This window comes from Falco punctatus (assembly GCF_963210335.1).
Source record: "Falco punctatus genome assembly, chromosome: 17".
Classification (NCBI taxonomy): Eukaryota; Metazoa; Chordata; class Aves; order Falconiformes; family Falconidae; genus Falco; species Falco punctatus.
The window spans coordinates 5,837,483-5,856,195 of record NC_137597.1 but is presented as its reverse complement, the minus strand read 5'-3'; the positions used below and the strand labels follow the sequence as shown (position 1 = coordinate 5,856,195).

Here is an 18,713-nt window from a genome sequence, read left to right as displayed (position 1 = left end):
GCGAGCCTCACTCACCCAGCGCTCCTGACTCCTGGAAGCATCAGACATACATGGTGTATGTATGTGGACATACGGTGGCGGGCATGTGATTCGGTAAGCGACCCACGAACCAGGAGCAAACACCTTCAGCAGCAGTATCGGTGGAGCTGGGGGAAACCAGTGCTCACAGCACAGCTTTGCTTGTGGCCCAAAAGAGGAAAAAGTCACTTTTTTCCCCTCCAACACTGTGAAGTGACCCAAGAGATTTATATATATTAAAAAATTTAAAAACATATAAGTAAAACAGCTTGCATGTGGCCTGGCCACATGCTGGCAACCGTATTTGCCAGGAGCGACACTCGGTGCCCTCTGTCCGAGCACAGATGGTTCCAGCTCCCTGGCTGCCCCAGAGCCCCATGGGCAGCACGGCCACAGCCCCCAAGGGTGGGCTGGGCGGTGGGGTTTGGGCGGTGGGCTCGGCTGGGCTGGGCGGTGGGGTTTGGGCTGGGCGGTGGGGTTTGGGCGGTGGGCTCGGCTGGGCTGGGCAGCAGACCCCTGCAGGCTCCGGACGCCCCTGCCAGCCCGCAGTGCCCCCAGGGCAGAAAGCCCCCCCCGCAGCCCCCTCCCCTGCAGAGAGCCGGGAACGATCCAGCCCCCACCTGCAGCCACGTCTGCCGGGGAGCAGCAGACCGAGGGGTAATTCCGTGTCACTTTGGGGGGGGGGGGGGGGGGGGGGGCAACGGCCCCCCCGGCACTGGCTGACCCCTAGCTCTGCCCATGCCACCCCCAGCACCACCTGACACCCACTCTGCCCGTGCCCACCCACTCCCCCCCCAGTCACTGCCGGACCCCCAGGACTGCCCATGCCGCCCCCCCCCCCCCCCCAGCACTATGTGACACCCACTGCTGCCCGTGCCCCTCCCCTCCCCCCAGGCACTGCCCGACCCCCGCCACTGCCCGAGCCCCCCCGAGCCCCCCCCGGCCGCGCCCAGCGGCAGCCGGAGCCACGGCGCCACCTGCCGGAGCGCGGGGGCAGCGCAGCGCTCCTGGGACGCGCCCTTGTACCTGGGGGGTTTGGGGTTTTTTTCCCTTTTCCTGCCGTGACCGTGGGACAGGGACGCAGCCAGCTCGGGCCGGTGGCCCCCCGCACGCAATGCACCCCCAGTGTCCAGCGTCAGGACGGGGGGAGCCCCGCTTCCCGGAAAATAAGGAGCCGCTGTCAGGCAGGGGGTCTCACCGGGGGCTGCCACCCTTCCCTCTGCGCGAGTCACCGCTGAACCCCTCCTGGGGTCACTCCCTGTTGGCAAAGGCAGAAACGAGGAGAAAAAGTCCGTAAAGTCTCAGAAATGGTTCACTAGAGCCTGCGCTGGGGTTCCCCCCGCCAGCCGTTCGGTCTGACTTCCCCGACCCCGCTGCAGCTGGGCTTTGACTTTGTGGCCATGGAAAATCTGCCCGTCACCAAAACGGCTCCCAAACACCGTCACGGCCAGTACCTCTCCCTCGCTGGCCAAACCAAGCCAATCCCTGGAGAGCGCGAGGACTGGGACTCGGCTTCCCCCTGGCAAACTTCTCTTGGAATCCGTGCTGGAGTTCAGCCCGTACTTACTGGTCTGTTTTCCCGCAGAAGGGCCACCAAGTGAATAACAGGTAGCGGAGAGCCACTTACATCCAATTAAGTAACTCCTCACCTATCTGAGATGATCAAAAAAGAAAGAAAACAACTACTGAGGGGGTCATCCGGAGAGAAGGCCTTTAGCAGAGGTAATCGTGGGTGTCAGGATTCAAGAACATCCAGAAGTTCACAGCTTAACAAGCTTTGATTTAAGATATTGGAGCAGGGTGCCCAGAGCAGCTGTGGGTGCCCCATCCCTGGAAGGGTTCAGGCCCAGGTTGGACGGGGCTGGGAGCAGCCTGGGCTGGTGGCAGGTGTCCCTGCCCGTGGCAGGGGGTGGGAACCAGATGGTCTGTCAGGTCCCTTCCAACCCAAACCGTTTGATGGTTCTGTGGTAACTTTGCACCCACGCTGCAGCGCTGAGCTTTTCAGGAAACAAGCAATCCTTGGGGATCATGTGGGAACAACTACTTAAAACAGTCTTTCCCCATAGCAATTCCCTTTTTTCTGTCCCCTTCTCTCCCTCAGCCATACTGCAACTTTGAAAGGAGCAAAAGCAGTTACCTGGGATGTCAGAAAGGTTGTGCTGGTTTACTGCATGTCCAGTTGCATGCTTGAGCTTATCTTACATTTCCCAGATCTTAGATTATCTTAAAATTCCCAGGTCGCTGCTGCTGCCTGGCCAAAACGTTACAGAGTTCCCAGCGTGACCGTGGCAAATATTTACTTGGACAAAAATTCAGGACTTGTTTTCCTCCTGCTCTGCAGAAGAGCTGGTTAGTGCCTCAGCCCTTCACCACGAACACAGATTCTCCAGGGACTCCAGCTGTTCGGATTGGGAAGAACCTGGAGGGATGAAAGAGGGGCAGGACCAGCCGAGCCCCCCCATCACCCTTGGCCCCAGGGCTGCCCAGCACCCTCAGCTCGGAGCTGAGCAACCTCACGCTTCCCCCAGTCAGCCCCACGAAAGCAGAACTATTGAACTGATTCATTTTGATTTCCTCCGTTAACAACTGGCCTGTCTGAAGTGAAGCAAAACCAAGCAAATAAGGTGAACAATGAGGTTTTCAGAGGAGGCAGAGTCAGATCCCCATCATTAACACTTAGGTAGTTTTTAAACATTTCCCAACACTGTCATGGTTCTCTATGGTGACAGACTCTGCTGCTGCTTCACTTGGCTCCAAGCTGAAGTCCAAGACAAAACAACAATAAAATTCTACATTTAATCTAACACAGCCTCCCAGCAGTATACACTTTGTTGGGACTTATTAACCAGCTCCCAGCTCATTCCCTGCATAATCAGTTTGTACTTCAAAGTCTCCGCCAGCAGACAGAGCTAAATGATGGTGTTAAATTCACTCATGTATAAAATTAATTAGTTTTGGGGCAGGACAGTGGATATTGGTTGTCAGAAGTTGGGATATTAGTCGAATAGGGTTGCCCAGGGCTCTGGGGACCTTTGTAACTTCCCAAGCAATGCCTCGTGCTCTTGTATCCCCAACGTGCTCTTTCAAGCGGGGTGCATGAGAAGAGCACCGGCGGCTCCCTGCAGTGAATTGTTCGGGACTACGGGAATTATCCCCGAGCAGAGAAAAAGGCTGTGCTTGCTCCCATTAAAGCAGAGGGACTGCTCCCTCACTCAGCTTAAACGCACGCCTGCCAGGTGAAGACACGTCAGGTCAGACACCGACATTGCAATTCCCCTCCAAACTGCTGCACCGTCAGGGCTGCTTGGCTCCCCGTCCCGCTGTGCAGGGAGAGGTCTCCAGGCCAGGCTTCCCAAGAGGCTGTCAGTGAGTCTAGGGTCGGCTGGGACCCCAGCCTGGCTGCTGGGACCAGCAGGGGATTCTGTTACACACAGATCACCAGGAGGGAAAACAGCATCTGGCTCGTCACCCGCTGAAGCAGCGAGCACAGGTCACGTCAGGGAGCTGTCCCTTTTCCTCTGCATCTCTGGTTTCCTTCTAGGATAATCCTATCCCAATTAGCTTTTGAGGACTTAGGCATTAATTTAATTATTTTTAAGTCTCACCATTGAAACTAACAATAGAGGAGAGCCTGGACCCGTGCGGCACCAGGGGCAGGTCCAAGCCTCCTTGCCTTGCTTGGCTAAACACAAGGGGGTCAGCAGCGATTTTCACATTTCCCCTTAATCCAACACTTAGCTGTAAATCTGCTCTCCTCACCGGGGAGGAGCAGTGCTTGCTCTCACCTCCGTGTGACAGGCGCAATGCTGATAAGCCTCGGGGTGGGATTTGATGCCCTGAGTTGATGTGGATGATCCGCAAGGAGAGCCAGCGGCTCGCTGCGTTACGGTCCCAGACCCTCCTGGGGACCATCCCTTTGGTGCCCAACAGGGAGGCAAAAGCTGCTCAGACACAACCAGGCACAGGCTGTCCCCTAAACACCAGTTCATATATACAAGTTCGTAAATATGGAGCTTTGGAAAACCGAGGGCAAAACCACCCACAGAAATCTCCATCTAACCAGGGACAAGAAGACTGCAGCCCGTGCTCGCTCTCTCTTTTTTTTTTTTTTTTTTTTTTTTTTTTGTGGCCATACAACCAGGGCATGGGAAAAAACAAGCATCTTTCCCTCCCTCCCACCTTAGCCACGCTCTGTGATTCCCCACGCTCGCCCACTGCTGCAGCTAATGCCGTGTCTGAGCCCCCCGAAGACAGGATGCAGATCAGATGTAATTATTTTGTTGCTGCTACAGCAATACCCATATTCTCATGCCCATATAGAAACCCTAAAGAAAAATCACCTGTTGATGCTTGACCTGCACGTTAATTTGGTTCATTTTCTAGACGACAGCAGCTCGGTCAGACAGGGAGATAATGGAAAGGCCAATGAAGAAATCCATTGATTTCAGTCTGTGGTTTCCCCACCGGCAGGCTCTCACTACAGACTGCGATTTGCTCGCATGATGAAGTGATAATCCATTACAGCCAAAAATACTGGTCCACAGATCATTGGAATTCTAAGTGATAAAACTATGCATTTGGCAGGTTCCAAAATGTCATTATTCTGAGACACAGGGCAACATTCCCCATTTGCAGCAGCGCTAAGTACGTCCTTGTGGCCTTTCAAATCTGTTGTGCAAATGCATATGAAAATAGCTTTTAAGAGATGCCTTGGCAATTAGCACTGTACGCACAGGGAAGAGTCAGAACAAAGCAATTGTCTGGGAATGTCAAAGGGTGTTCTCGGGAGGCGCACAGACCGAGCTGCCACAGACTAATCAGCCTTCGACTGAAATAATCCCTTCAATCTATGAGCTGCCCAAAAAAATAAGTGTTATACTCCTGACACGGCTTTTACCTTCACTCCCCATTATCAGGAGCTTAGAGGCACCGAGTCAGATACTTCTTAAAATCAATTTCTGAGGAGGGGGCAGAATCATTTCTGTTCCACGCTGCTCAAATACCTTGGACAATCCACATGAAGTGAAACAAGTTGCTTTTTGTAAGAGCTCTCGATTGTTGGGTTTTACCATCAAAGCAAACCACTGTTCTGAATGACGACTGCTCTCTCCCCAGAGAATCCCCGCTCTGCAAGGAGCTCTTCGGATAAAGACGGACAATCTTCCTAATTTGTACATCAAAAATACCAATTTCTGGCAGTTCTTCACAAGAGCCCCAAAAGGAGGCAAAGGTTGAACCTCAGGTTTAAAAAAAAAAAAAAAAAAAAAAAAAAATAAAAAAAAAAAGAGGAAAAATTGAGATGCAGAAGAGTATTTAGAGATTTACCCATGGATCCCTGGGAGGTTTAAACCTGATTTCCTATCGAGTTGAATAACGGCCCACACACCGAGGCACACACCCGAGCTCGGTGGCGAACACACAGCCCATAGCACCAACGTTAGCAGGCATAATCCCAAATTCTCACTGCAACAAGTGTCCGTTCAACATCCCAGATGCTGGGGAACGGCGTCCATGGGGTCTTCAAACCCATTCAGGGCAGAACAGGGACAACACAGCTCAGTGCTGGTGCTGGGTGCAGGATACGTCCCGCAGAGCCCACCCCAGCCGGCAGCACCCCCCAGCACCGGCACTTTCGCCTCAGCACCGACGATGCTGCCGGGAACAGGTCTGGGCTGCCTGATCTGACCTCGCCACCCACCTCCAGGCAGGCGGTACATGGTGTGCAGCCGCTGTACTTTATCACCTTCTCCTCAGACACCCCACATTGGGAGAGGATTAAACAGCATTAATTGCCTCCCCAAAGGCTCCCATCCCACCGCTCTGCCTGCCGAAGAGCCGAGGCGAGCGCAGTTTGAGGATTAACGACTCTTGTCCTAACCAAAGGACAAAGAGGTGGTGGGTGGGTGTTGCTGGAGCTGCAGGCAAAGAGCTCACCACACTTGTGCAACCCCCTGGAGCCGGTGCTGGCTCCCAAACAAGCCGGTGCTGGCTCCCAAACAAGCCCCGACAGCAGTGATGGCAGTGCCGCAGCCCCGTGTCGAGCCTGTTGGTGGGTAGGGGGAAAGAACTCCCTGGTGAGCTGCCACCCCCTACCATCCCCTCTGCCGTTTTCCGAAGGGATGAAGCTGCATCTCCCCGTTCACACCGAGAAAATCTGCTCCCCCAGGTCACAGAACAGAGCTGGGGCAGCAAATTCTTTCCTTTGGCACACAGGGCTGTGATGCTCTCCAGCCTCCGCAGCTGGGACCACCACCCCAGCAATTCCCACAACAGCGGGGACCCTCAGAGCACGGTAAGGAACGACGGGTGCCCAGGAATCAAGAGATGCAGCGAGAAACCACCAAACAAAGCCAGCATCCCGGCATCCCAGCTCCATCAATGCTACACGGCTCTTCTGCCCACAGTCATTTAATTAGGAGTAGCAGGCAGCACATTTAGAGCACAGCTTTCTGCTTCGTTTGCAGGAACCGCAGCACAGGGAGGAGGCAGACCATTAGGGCTACGTTTCCTAGGAGATTTTCACACACTAAGATGGGGGGGGAGAAAAAAAAAATAAAAAGACAAAAAAAAGACCCACGTTTCATGCAAGCTAAGGTAGTAATTCCACTAGCGCTCCATATCTGTTAAGCATGTTGAGCTACACTACTAGTGAAATTGCAATAATGCACTTGAATTGGACTTATTTTGCCCTACTCTCTGCACACACAAAAAGGTAGTGAGAAAAGCAAAGAATTTGCTCAAAAAGCTGAAAAGAAGCAGCGCATCTAACAGCAGTGCTTCTAGGGGCCAAGCCCTGGTTCTGTGAACTTGTCGCTCAGCATCTTGAAGCCCCTTAGCTCAACATCCAAGAGCTTTTGGGGTAATAATATCAGGGCAGGTGAGACTTGCCCAGGGTTTTAATTGATCAACCTCAGTGCTGGTCACTCAGCGGGGAGCGGTGTCACCGAGGCAGCTGCACGATCCCGGACAAGTTTCTCTGTATTTGGGTATAACCTGAGCCTGGCAAAGCAAGAACAACCTTTAATCATGAAGCCTTGAACTTTGCTTTAGCGGGGAGAGTACAGAATGCTGCAGATATTTTCCCTGTGATTCATCATTTTCTAATATCTTGTCCTGCAACAGCTGCTCCTCTCCTTTCATAACCCTGATTGATGCCTCTCTCACCTGGAAGGCAATGGGTTCTGAATAACTGCAGCGTTTACAGCAGGCAAGCAGGGGAACGGTAGACAAAGCAGATCTGAGGTCATGGAGAGGTTCTTGTTCACTTCCCCCCTGTACTGAGATTTTCAATTAAATGTATCTTAAATCCTGGGCTCTTCTTTGTCTGCGCCAGAGGGGAGGGAGGAGGGCAAGGGCAGCAGTGCCCCCCCCCCCCCCTCCCCAGAGCATGGGATGTCTCCAGCATCCCTGGACCCAGCCAGACTACTGTAACCCTGATTTCAGCTGCAGATGCTGCTGGAAGGTGACGTGGGCTGCAGCAGCTGTAGATGCCGATGCCTGAAGCTGCCCCAGCACCCACCCCACATGAGCTGCCCGTGGTGGCCAGCTCTGCCTCACAGACCTGTCCCCACGCAGCCACGCTGGGGGCTGGCGCCTGGGAATTGCCCGCGCGACCCACACACATTTCCTAGCAAGGTCTTTATTCAAGATAACACAAAACCTCTCCTCTCTCTAGGCTCGTAGGGCCTGAAACCCCCATGCACAGGTCAGACCTGCACGGTATAAAGCAAAATACAGGATGGGAATAAAGTACCTGTCCCAGCCTGGCCACGATGTCACCGCTGCCGTGGTTAACCGGCTTGGCCAGCCGTCCACACCGGAGCTAACAGGAATAGATTGTCCCCACAGCAGCCCGTCACCAGAGGACAAGAACAAGCCATTTGTTTCCAGCCTTGAAATGTAATTTGGGGGGTTTCTTATTGATTTTAAAGGTTGTAAATGCTCTGGCTGTGTCTGGGTTTTAAATGCTAATGATGATAACAGCAAAAGGAGATGAGGAAGTGGGGAGCGGAATTGAGGCATTTCACAGCTACCAAAGTCTTTAAACATCCCTGGCTACACAAGGAAACCAACAGGGAGAATGTAAGGGTGATAAACAAGTAATTTGCTATTTCAAAGATGCCTGTAGCTCCAGTTTTTCCTCTGGCAGTTGCCTCTACTTAAGCAGACTATTTCCACACATACAGGTCAAATGAAAAGACACAACAAAACAACAAGGAAAAAGTAAACTGTAATAGAGTTATCAGCTGCAATAACACCTCCAGATTTGATTTGTTTTATCCAACAAAAATCCCCTGGTGCTCTTCACCAGCCTGCAAGGCACGCTGGATCACCTTGCTAACCATGCCAGGGAGGGGATGCTGGCCCAGACCCCACCGCTGCAGGCTGGCTCGCTTCCATGGGGGTTGGGGGTGGGGTGGGGTGGGGTGGGGGGGGCACGTGTGCTTCTGGGCATGGTTTTGGGAGACTCTGTGTGTTTGAGTGAGCAGGGCTGTCCCCACACAGCAGAGATGCCTGGAGCAGCGTGCAGGATGAAGGGAGCGATGCTCTGAGGCAAGCTGGGCTGAGTCAGCATCAGAGCTTGGACACAACACCTCCAGGGATGGCAGCTCAGCCTCCCAAATTTATGTTCCAGGCAATGTTTTTAAGCACTGATACTTTGAAGTTTAGTTCTTTGACACCAAACTGTCAGCTTTTGTTATTCCGCTTGCCAATTTTTTACAGCTTCACATGGATTTTCCATTAAAATCCAAATGGCTTGTTCTGCCCAGCAGTGTCCCTAGCAGGCACCGCTTTGGGGCATTTGCCATGTGTTTAGCATATTTATTTATGTGCCCAGACACGCTTTCTAATATTAAGCAGGATCAGAGGTTTTAATTAAATGGAAAAAACCAAATCTGAATGAGGGAAAAGAGGGGAGGGAAAGGGGAGAGGGACTGACACATCTGGCTTTTAATTACTTTAAAATTATAGAAGCTCCTGTTTTCAGTTCTAGAGCTGTATGACAGATAGCTCTGCCCTGTTACACAGCACCGTTTTCCCCCTGCGGTGTGCAACGGGAGTCATAGTGCAAGTGTTGAACCAGGTGTCCATTTACAGACAGGTCAACATTTTGGGGCATTTCACATGGTATCAGGATGGACCCGAGCTGTGCTAAATCCTTCAGCACTCCCAGTAACGGCTGCAATCACATCCTCTGCTTGATGACCACACAGCAGAGAAATTTGTTTCCCTAATGAGACAGACACTACAAGGTCACTTTTCTAAGAACGCCTCACAAATGTTGCAAGAAACACACACACACACAAAAAATCAAATTATATCAGGTTTTCAGCTTCCAACATCCCCAAGTCTGAGAAAAATGAAGGACAGTCCTACGTGGAGTTAGGTCAATGGCAAGAGCAAGCTAGGCTTTTAAAGGTCCTGAAGTCTCAAAGAACTGGAAAGTCCCAGCAGTTTGTATTTTCAGGATACGGAGGGGAAGTCATTCATAGCTTAATTTTGACAGAGAGTTGGCATTAAAAGTAGCGTGAGATACCAGGAACTCCCAGCCCTCATTCCTGCCCTCGGTCTTTCCAAGGAGATGATCCCAAGCTGCTATAAAGCGGTTGCAACACCATTAATTTTACAGCATCTGAACCAGCGCAAAATGACCAAATCTTGCTTTTTCCCTGACCTGAACCACAAAAGCCATTTCAGTAATTAAATGCTAAAGACAGACCAAGTATGCTCTGGGCTGTCAGCAGCAGAAGTTTAACACCATTTCATACCACAAATAAAATATTTGAGTTGCAAAGTGAGCCAAATCAGCATCAAATCCAAGCCAACACATTTTATTTATTTATTTATTTGAGCAGCAAGCTACCGTGCCAAAAGATTTAGCAATCGCAAACCCTCTACCTCTGTGCTCTACAGTAGCTGGTAATAGAAACAGCACCTCCTGTGCGATGCAGGAACAGCACTTTCTGTGCTGTGCTTCATGGTGCATTGATGCTACCAGCTGCCAAAAATTCGCTACGTAACGCCAGTGCTACCCTGAGAAAACAAACGCTAAGAGCTTAGAAATCCAGTGACACGGTCCTGCCGCTCAGCATCGCGGCCAGAGGGGAGGGGGGAAACACAGACCTTGTGACAACAGTTTTCACTGTGTTCCAGGGCTCAAGTCACCCCCGGGTGCAATAACCAGCAGCGAGAGCCCCAAGGGCTACTGACCTCTGGCAGGCATGTGCACCCCCCCACCACTGCACGCCCCAACGAACAGATACCTTACCAGAAAGCAGCAGCAGCATCCTCCCCATCCCACAGCACCTCCAGCCTCTGCCCCCCCAAGGCCTGGCTTATGGGAAACAGCCTAAATGGCTGGGTGGGGTGGGGTGGGCTGGGCTGGGGTGGGGTGGGGTGGGCTGGGCTGGGTGGGCTGGGCTGGGCTGGGCTGGCACAGCTGAGCTGGGTTGGGTGGGCTGGATGGGCACAGCTGAGCTGGGTTGGGTGGGCACAGCTGAGCTGGGTTGGGTGGGCTGGATGGGCACAGCTGAGCTGGGTTGGGTGGGCACAGCTGAGCTGGGTGAACTGGGTGGGCATGGCTAGGTTGGGTGGGCTGGGTGGGCATGGCTGGGCATGTCTGAGCTGGGTGGGCTGAGTGGGCATGGGTGGGCTGGGTGGGCACAGCTGGGTGGGCTGAGTGGGCACTGCTGGGTGGGCATGGATGGGTGGGCTGGGTGGGCACAGCTGGGCTGAGTGGTCACTGCTGGGTGGACACGGCTGGATGGGCACTGCTGGGTGGGCTGGCTGGGCATGGCTGGGCTGAGTGGGCACTGCTGGGTGGGCTGGGTGGGCATGGCTGGATGGGCACAGCTGGGTGGGCTGGGTGGGCACGGCTGGGCTGAGTGGGCACTGCTGGGTGGGCTGGGTAGGCATGGCTGGGTGGGCACAGCTGGGTCGGCTGGGTGGGCACGGCTGGGCTGAGTGGGCACTGCTGGGTGGGCATGGCTGGGTGGGCTGGGTGGGCACGGCTGGGTGGGCATGGCTGTGCCGTTGCCTCCCAAGAGCTCCCAGGGCACTAAACAAACCAGCACGGTGCTCGGCGAGCGATTCCCGAGCTGCGGAGCCGCAGAGCCCAGCTCCGGCGCTGCTGACGCACGGGCAGCCTGGCAATAGTGGTGATGCGGCAAAATGCTCGGGAAACCAATGAGAGAAAAGGAGTTTATTTTTTAATCCACCTGCTTGAAAAATTTCTTTACTGTGATAATCACTCTCTCAAGAAAATGAATTTCTGTTTTCCAAGGATCATTTCTCTTTTGTGGATTACCTTCACTTTCCTCTAAGCACCTTTGCAGAAGGATTCTCCCCGCAACTAAACTTAGGTAAAAGCTCCAACTCTGAGAGAATCGCTCCCTGACGTGCCAGTGAAAGCCGAGTCCATCCTCGAAACCCTTTAAATGCTTGTTTCTCTCTGCAGAACCTGCCCTTCCATCTCACTTTTTATTGCTTTGGAGGTTTTTTTGCACTGCCCTCTATTAATTTTCCAGAAAATCAGCTGTCTGATCACAAACATCTAAAATTACATTATTCACTGAAATACCCTCCTGTCCCTAACCCCAGCACCTCAGCCAGGCACTTGCCTGTGATGGGTGCTTTATATCCGTAGGGTCTCTTATAAGGATGAATGTCTTTTAATTAGATACAAATCATGCTCATTTATGGTTATTAGAGGTGATCTGCAAATCTTTATTCAGCAAATAACAGCCTTTTTACAGGCAGCTTAATTGCAATACCACCAGCGGTGAGCCGGAGCAGCTCTGCAAGCAGCAAAGCCCCTGTCGAGCAGGCAAGTGCCGGGAAGAAGCCGGTGTCGGTGCATTTCTTTGGTTTGCTGCTTCCCTCTTTCCCCAGCAGAGAAAGGAAAAACCACTGGAAATGGATGAGTGGCTTGATTTGTTATTGTCAGTAGTAGGGGAAAAGGAAAAAACAAAGCCTTAAGGTTGCAAAACAAAAACGAAACTGTGTGTACACATGTATATTTCGTGTATGTATGCACTGAAGGTATTTTGCAATCGCACATGACGTGGGAAGACACACCGAAGGCTCAGACAGGGGTGGGAAGGGGAGGTGAGGAGAAGAGGCGGGCGAGCAGGTACCCGAGCGGCCAGCCCCGTGCCCAGCGCAGCTCTTGGTTTTCAGCCACGCAACGTGCAGCGCCCGTGTCCTGTGGCCGAGGGGTCCCTGCTGCCCATCGCTGTTCCCCGGGTCACACCACACCTTTGCGTAAAGTCCGCAGCTGAACTTCAGCTCAGCTCTGCCCATCAGCTTTTCCTTGCCCGTTAATTATTCCCAGGCTCCGTGCAGATGAGAGATGGGGCAAATACCGATGAGCCAAGGCAGGGGCTGCTCTCCAGGGAGCAGAATCCTGCTCCCCACCTCCGGGACAGTTTTCTGTGGGATGGAGCAGACCGACAGCGTGTAGCTGAGGACTAAGCAGGCAGAGTCGGGCTTTTGCTGCATCTCGGGGACAAACTCCATCCCCACCGGGCACAGAAGGGACAGCACATCAGAACAGGCAGCCTCAGGATGCGGTGCCAGGAGACGATGCTTCCACTAGCTTTGCTGGGGGGCTGAGACCCGACTGCACGAAATCAGGGGATGTCTGACTCCCCCAGATAGGGGGACCCACACCCCCTCGTTCCCCGTGCACAGGCTCTCGGGACAGGGGACTCCTCTGCTGGGCCAGGAGAAGCCAAGGGTAGGGACTGGGGTCTGACTAGCAGGGAGAGTGCAAACTAGGGGGGGGGGTGTCCCCAGCCCTGACACGATGCAGGAGAGGGGATGCAGGGGGCAAGGATGGAAGCGCAGGGGGATTCCCAGCCTTCAGCTCTTGCCCAGAAATCCCATTTGGTAAAAGCCCCTGGCAAAGCCCAGGGATGACAGCTCCCAAGAGCATGGCAGGAGGGGAACCAGCTCCCACCTGCCTGTAGCAGCACCCATCGGAGCCCGGCACAGCGCAGCAGCAGAGCCGGCCCAGGAGGCTGGGGCCAGCGGGGAGGGGAGCTGCTGGGTTATAAAACCCACCTGGGCACACAGCGTTCACACCACAGCGACCGAGAGCCACCGCCGGCAGACGGCCACCCCACCTCCCACAGCGATGTCTGAGCACCTCTCACCTGACTTTTGCTGTTCTTGGAATGAAAAAGCCAAAGAGATGCAGCCTGTCTAGCATTTTCTGTTACTTTTACTATGCTGAAAACAAGCAAAGATTATATATTTTTTCCCCCACTTTTTCCCTTTCAACTTAGCAGTGCAGGGGGGAGAGGGGACGCACAGGATGAGCAGTCCAGGGAGAAACAAGCATTTGGGAATGTTTAGTGCAGATGAGGGAAAGCTCAAGGGCTGAACCAGGGGCTCTTGCACCTCTTCACTTAACAGGAATATTGGAGAGAGCCCAGCCAGCGAAGGGAATTGCAGCTGCTTAGAACAGCGTTAGGGTAACGTTGAGCTGCGCGAGACGGAGGTGACAGCCTGCACCGGTGCTGGGGACCGCTGGAAGAGGCACGTCCAGCCCCACCGGCTGCCAGCAGAGGAGCTGGTGCAGCAGCGTTCAGGGGCAGCACTGATCCTGACAGCTCAGCCCTGGGGAGGAGGGGAAGGTTTAACAGGCCGTTGGAAACGAGCATTGTAGCTGCCTGCGCTCCTGCAGAGCTTCCCGACGGGATGGAGCCAGGCTGGGGCTGGAACAGCACTCATCGCAGTTGGCCTGGGCACAGCCAGGGGCTGCTGAGCCCCCAGACCCTGGCAGGGGACCCCAACCTGACCCTCCTGCACACCCGGGATGAGGAGCTGGCCAAGGCAGAGATCGGGGTGCTGGCCACCATCCTGGCTGTAGCGACCGTAGGCAACGTGGGGGTGCTGCTGGCGATGTACTGCCTGAGGAAGAAGATGAGCCGGATGCATCTCTTCATCTTGCACCTGGGGCTGACCGACCTGGGTGTTGCGCTTTTCCAGGTGCTACCGCAGATGATCTGGGAAGTGACATACCGCTTCTTGGGGCCAGACCCACTCTGCAAGGCAGTCAAGTACCTGCAGGTGCTGAGCATGTTCGCCTCCACCTACATGCTCATTGTGATGACGCTGGACCGCTACATGGCCGTGTGCCACCCGCTGCACACCCTGCAGCAGCCCAGCCGCCAGGCCTACGTGATGATCGGGGCTACGTGGCTGCTCAGCTGCCTGCTCAGCCTGCCCCAGATCTTCATCTTCTCCCTGCGGGAGGTGCGCCAGGGCTCGGGGGTGCTGGACTGCTGGGCAGACTTCAGGTACCCATGGGGAGCCCGAGCCTACATCACCTGGACCACACTGTGCATCTTCATCCTGCCCGTCGGCATCCTCACTGTCTGCTACAGCCTCATCTGCTACGAGATCTGCAAGAATCTCAAGGGCAAGACCCAGAGTGGTGCCCCCAGCACGGGGGGCCCTGCAGCAGCTTCCCTTCCTGCCCCTTGCTCCTCTGAGAAGAGCGGGCAGTGCCCCAGTGGGCAGCCCTCGCGGGTGAGCAGTGTGCGTACCATCTCCCGTGCCAAGATCCGCACGGTGAAGATGACCTTTGTCATCGTGGTGGCCTACGTCGCCTGCTGGGCACCGTTTTTCAGCATGCAGATGTGGTCAGTGTGGGACGAGGATGCTCCTGATGACGGTGAGTAGCGGTGGGGATACTGGGCTGCAGCCCAGAGCAGGCACAGAGCCCTGGGCATCCAAGACACGCAGCACGCCCGTTGCATTTTTAACAAACAAGAGCTGTCTGTTATTTTGTCATTTTAAAAATCATGGGGGAAGCTGTACTTTTGCTCCCCAGTAGTAATTATAGAAAACCGTTTGCAGAGTCAAATCTTTGCTCTCACCAGAGAAACACTGAAAAGCAATGGCTCCTGACCGTCACCTCTAGGGATGTGTAAACATGTGGGAACATCTTTGCTGTGTGTGTCTCCTCCTCCATGTGGGAATTTGCTCGAGGAGCTGCTGTGTTTGGTATGTGACTGCAGGGAGGGTTTTAGCTGTGCCTGCTGCTCCCATCCTCTGCCAGGATTGCCTCACGGAGCAGCCGTGCTGCTGGAGCGGGTCCTTCACACGTAGCCTGGAGTGCCTGTACAGCTTTTGCTGAGCCAGCAGCAGAGGTTTCAGAGGCAGATTTCCATTTTCATAAGTTGATTTCTGCTGGAATTTTCAGCAGCTCTCCTAGCCTGTTCGTGGGTAGAAGGAACTTTATCCAAGACTGAAAGGCCTCTGGGAGATGCTCTGGCCAGCAAACAGGCTGAAGGAAGGTCCAAAAGCTGCTGGGTCTCATGTCCCAGCACCCCCTGACTATGTGCTCCGGGGGCACCCTGTGATGGTACATCACCCACCTGCAGCCCTCAGCCCGGGGCAGAGCCTGGCTCTGCCTGCCACGCTGCAAACTCTCCTACCCAAAGACATGTCAGTCAGATGGGAATGGGACAAGGGACACATGCCCAAGTGAAAAAGAGCCCCAAGGGTCCTGCTCATTGCGCACTGGGACCCTGCCCAGGTCGGTGGATGTTTCAGCTCTCTCCCTTGCCTTCCCAGACTCCACCAACGTGGCTTTCACCATCACCATGCTGCTGGGCAGCCTCAGCAGCTGCTGCAACCCCTGGATCTACATGTTCTTCAGCGGGCACCTGCTCCAGGATGCAGCACGTTGCCTGTCCTGCTGGGGTGGCCCCCGGCCTGGGCTGCGGAGACAGGCCTCCACCGGGAGCCTCTGCAGCAGGAAAACCACCATCCTGAGCCACAGCCACCACCCCAGCCCCACCGGCCTCCCCCTGCGCGGGGGCAGCGCCAGGGACTTCTACCCACCCTGCGAGGAGGTGGTGACCGAGTCCGGCACGCTCTAGGCTGGAGCAGTGGCTGGTCCCGGGGCACATCCCTCCGCTGGGGACAGCTGCCACCAGATGTGGCACCACAAACTTCGCCTCGGCAGAGGTGTGTCCCTCCCCCCCTGGTAGCATCTCGTTTTGCAGAAGGCTGCGTGCTTATCCCGAAAACATCACTGTCCGCCTGGCTGCCGTCTGCTCGCTGCTGCACGCGCTGCATCTGCTGTGAGCATCGGGGGAGATGGACAGAGCCCCGACATCCGTGTCCTGCCCGCAGCATCCACCCCCCCCGCCTGCTGGGGAGGCTCTTGCTGCCTGGCTGCTCTGCCCCAGCCATGCCTCGCAACCCGGGTATCTGCCAGGGGACGCTGCACCAGCCCGTGCTCCTGGAGGGGCTTGAGCTCCGGGTGTTTGACAGATGCCAGCGAAGCAGCCTGAGCACAGCGGGAGGCAACGTGGCTACATCTGCTCCAGAGCTCCCTGCAAGCAAGTTACTCATCTCCCATCCTCAGGGCTTTGCAGTTGGAACAGACAGACAAAGGCACAGCTTTCCCATGCCCTGGGGCACGGCACGCTCTCCCCTCTGTGCTGACGGGCAGGTCTGGAGCCAGACCCCCTGCCCGCCTCCCCAGGGCCAGGGGATGGGGCTGGAACAAAACCCACAGGGCAAAAACATCCTCTCCTGCTGTGCGCAGCTCTCCGGCTACCACACAGAGCATTGCGCTGCGCTGATGCAGGCATCCCAAATCCAGCGCTGGCACCACCAAAGAGCTGCTCAGAGCAGCCCTCGCCCAGCTGCAGCTTGCCCAGGCAGATCCTGCCACCCTCTGTGTTCTGGCACTTTCCATCAGGTTCGCTCACAGCCCCCAGCCGCTGCGTGGGGCTGCTTCATGCTGTTCAACAGCTGCTGCATCCCATTAAAGAGCTGCTCTCAAACCGCTGACGCTTTTGTCTTATTTAGCAGAGATCAGAGTGCTGAAGCCACCCAGGGCTCAGAGATGGCTTCAGGGAACTTGGGAGCACAGAGGAGGGGTGGCTGGCAGCCAGGAACAAGCCATGGCCCTGCAGTCCCAGCCTGGCCCCTGACCTTCTCCCTGCGTGTTGTGGGTCTCCCAGAAGCTGGTTTGTTCCAGAAGCAAGCGTCAGGCAGGCAAGAGCATCCATTTGCTCTGGAGGTTGAGCTCAAAAGCTGCTGATGGGGGATGTACGTGTGCCTCCGTGAGTACCAAAGGTACCAAATTCCCTGCAAGCAAGGTGCATTATGCCCTCTATTATCACAGGCTAAGCCTGTGAAAATAAGACATTTTGAAATGAGGTATTTTGAAAATAAGATACTTTGAAATTATTTTCATTTTTTTCTCACCAAGTATTTGAATCAGATTTTTTCCAGAAACTCCCACTAGCTGGTTTTGGCCTCATCTCCCATTCCATAAACACACCTCTCCTGCCCTCTAGCAATGTTTCCAGAGATTGTTTGGGGTTTTGAACCTTTTCCTTCATGGGCCATTCTAGCTGGGCTGGATCTGCACAAGGTTGTAAGACCAGGAGTGCCTGACCCCCCAGGACCGACACCAAATCCATCATCTCACAACCTTGCACTGAAGCGCATCACTGTTGAGTCAGTTTGAAACGCACCTGGGGCGGCTCCATCCCTGACGGAGGGGGCTCCATCCCCCTTAGAGCTCCCAGCTACGGCACAGCTTCCCTTTCCTCAGCACTTGGAAAGCTTATTTCTTGAAAAATCCTAAGTAACAAAATGCAAAGTGATGGGGAGGAACCAGCTCCATTCGCAGCCGCAGAGCGAGGCCAGCGAGCCAGAGCTGCAGGCAGGGCTGGCCGGGCACTGGCTCTCCTGGAGCTCGGGAGCATGAAGGTGACCTGACAAATGCAATCATGACAAGCAGGGGAAGCAGCACCTCCGAGAAGATAACAGCCTTCCCAGCACATCCAGCTCACAATCCCAAGCTTATCTCTGCAAGCTCCAGAGTCCCCAGCTCCGTGCTGTTAGAGAAAATTGCAGTGCTGTATGTCAAGTCCCCTGGAAATTAAGCCAGTATTTAAGGAAAATGTGACACACAGCGTGGGATCACAGGGGGGTCAGTGGCCCGTGCCCCAGCGCAGGGCACCAACTCCCCTCCACAGCTCTGCAGGCATCGCTCAGCTGGGGGAGCCCAGCCCCCACACCCAGGGCACTTGGTGCAGGGACAAAGCAGGACAAGCAAAAGGTGGGAGACAGGGAGCATCACCCCTCCCCACAAGAAGCAGCGGGGTCTAGGGAGCATCACCCCTCCCCACAAGATGCAGCAGGGTCTAGGGAGCATCACCCCTCCCCACAAGATGCAGCAGGGTCTAGGGAGCATCACCCCTCCCCACAAGATGCAGCAGGGTCTAGGGAGCATCACCCCTCCCCACAAGATGCAGCAGGGTCTAGGGAGCATCACCCCTCCCCACAAGATGCAGCGGGGCTTGACTTGCCTGTGCTCACATGGAGACCTGCAGTCAGGTCCTGTGCCCCTCACAGCCCAGGTCCTCCACTTGAGGAGGGGGGATATAAATCCCCTGGGAAGCCCTGGGCTGTTTGCCACCTGGGATGATGACTACGGCTTTCAGCTGGGGGAGGAAGCTCCCTGGCAGGGTCACCCTCCTTCCCTGGCATCCCCCTCGATGTGTGGCTGTTGGCCCTCGATGGGGGTCAAGCCACCTGCCTGGGCACCCCAGGCCAGCTCTGAGGGCAACGAGGGCTTGGAAGACTTTGAGCCTCGAAGGAAAAGGTGTGCAGGGGAGGGTGATGAATCAGGGCTTGTCAGGCAGCGAGAGCCA

At 55.0% G+C, this 18,713-nt stretch overlaps 1 protein-coding gene across 1 annotated transcript; it reads left to right on the top strand.

The window, feature by feature from the left end:
• The first annotated feature begins 10,848 nt into the window (after positions 1–10,848).
• AVPR1B (arginine vasopressin receptor 1B) lies at positions 10,849–18,586 on the top strand. The gene is made up of 2 exons (XM_080367640.1): positions 10,849–14,701; positions 15,607–18,586. The coding sequence occupies exons 1-2, from the start codon at positions 13,723–13,725 to the stop codon at positions 15,912–15,914; spliced, it is 1,287 nt and encodes a 428-aa protein (XP_080223766.1). The 5' UTR covers positions 10,849–13,722; the 3' UTR covers positions 15,915–18,586.
• The last annotated feature ends 127 nt before the right edge of the window (positions 18,587–18,713 follow it).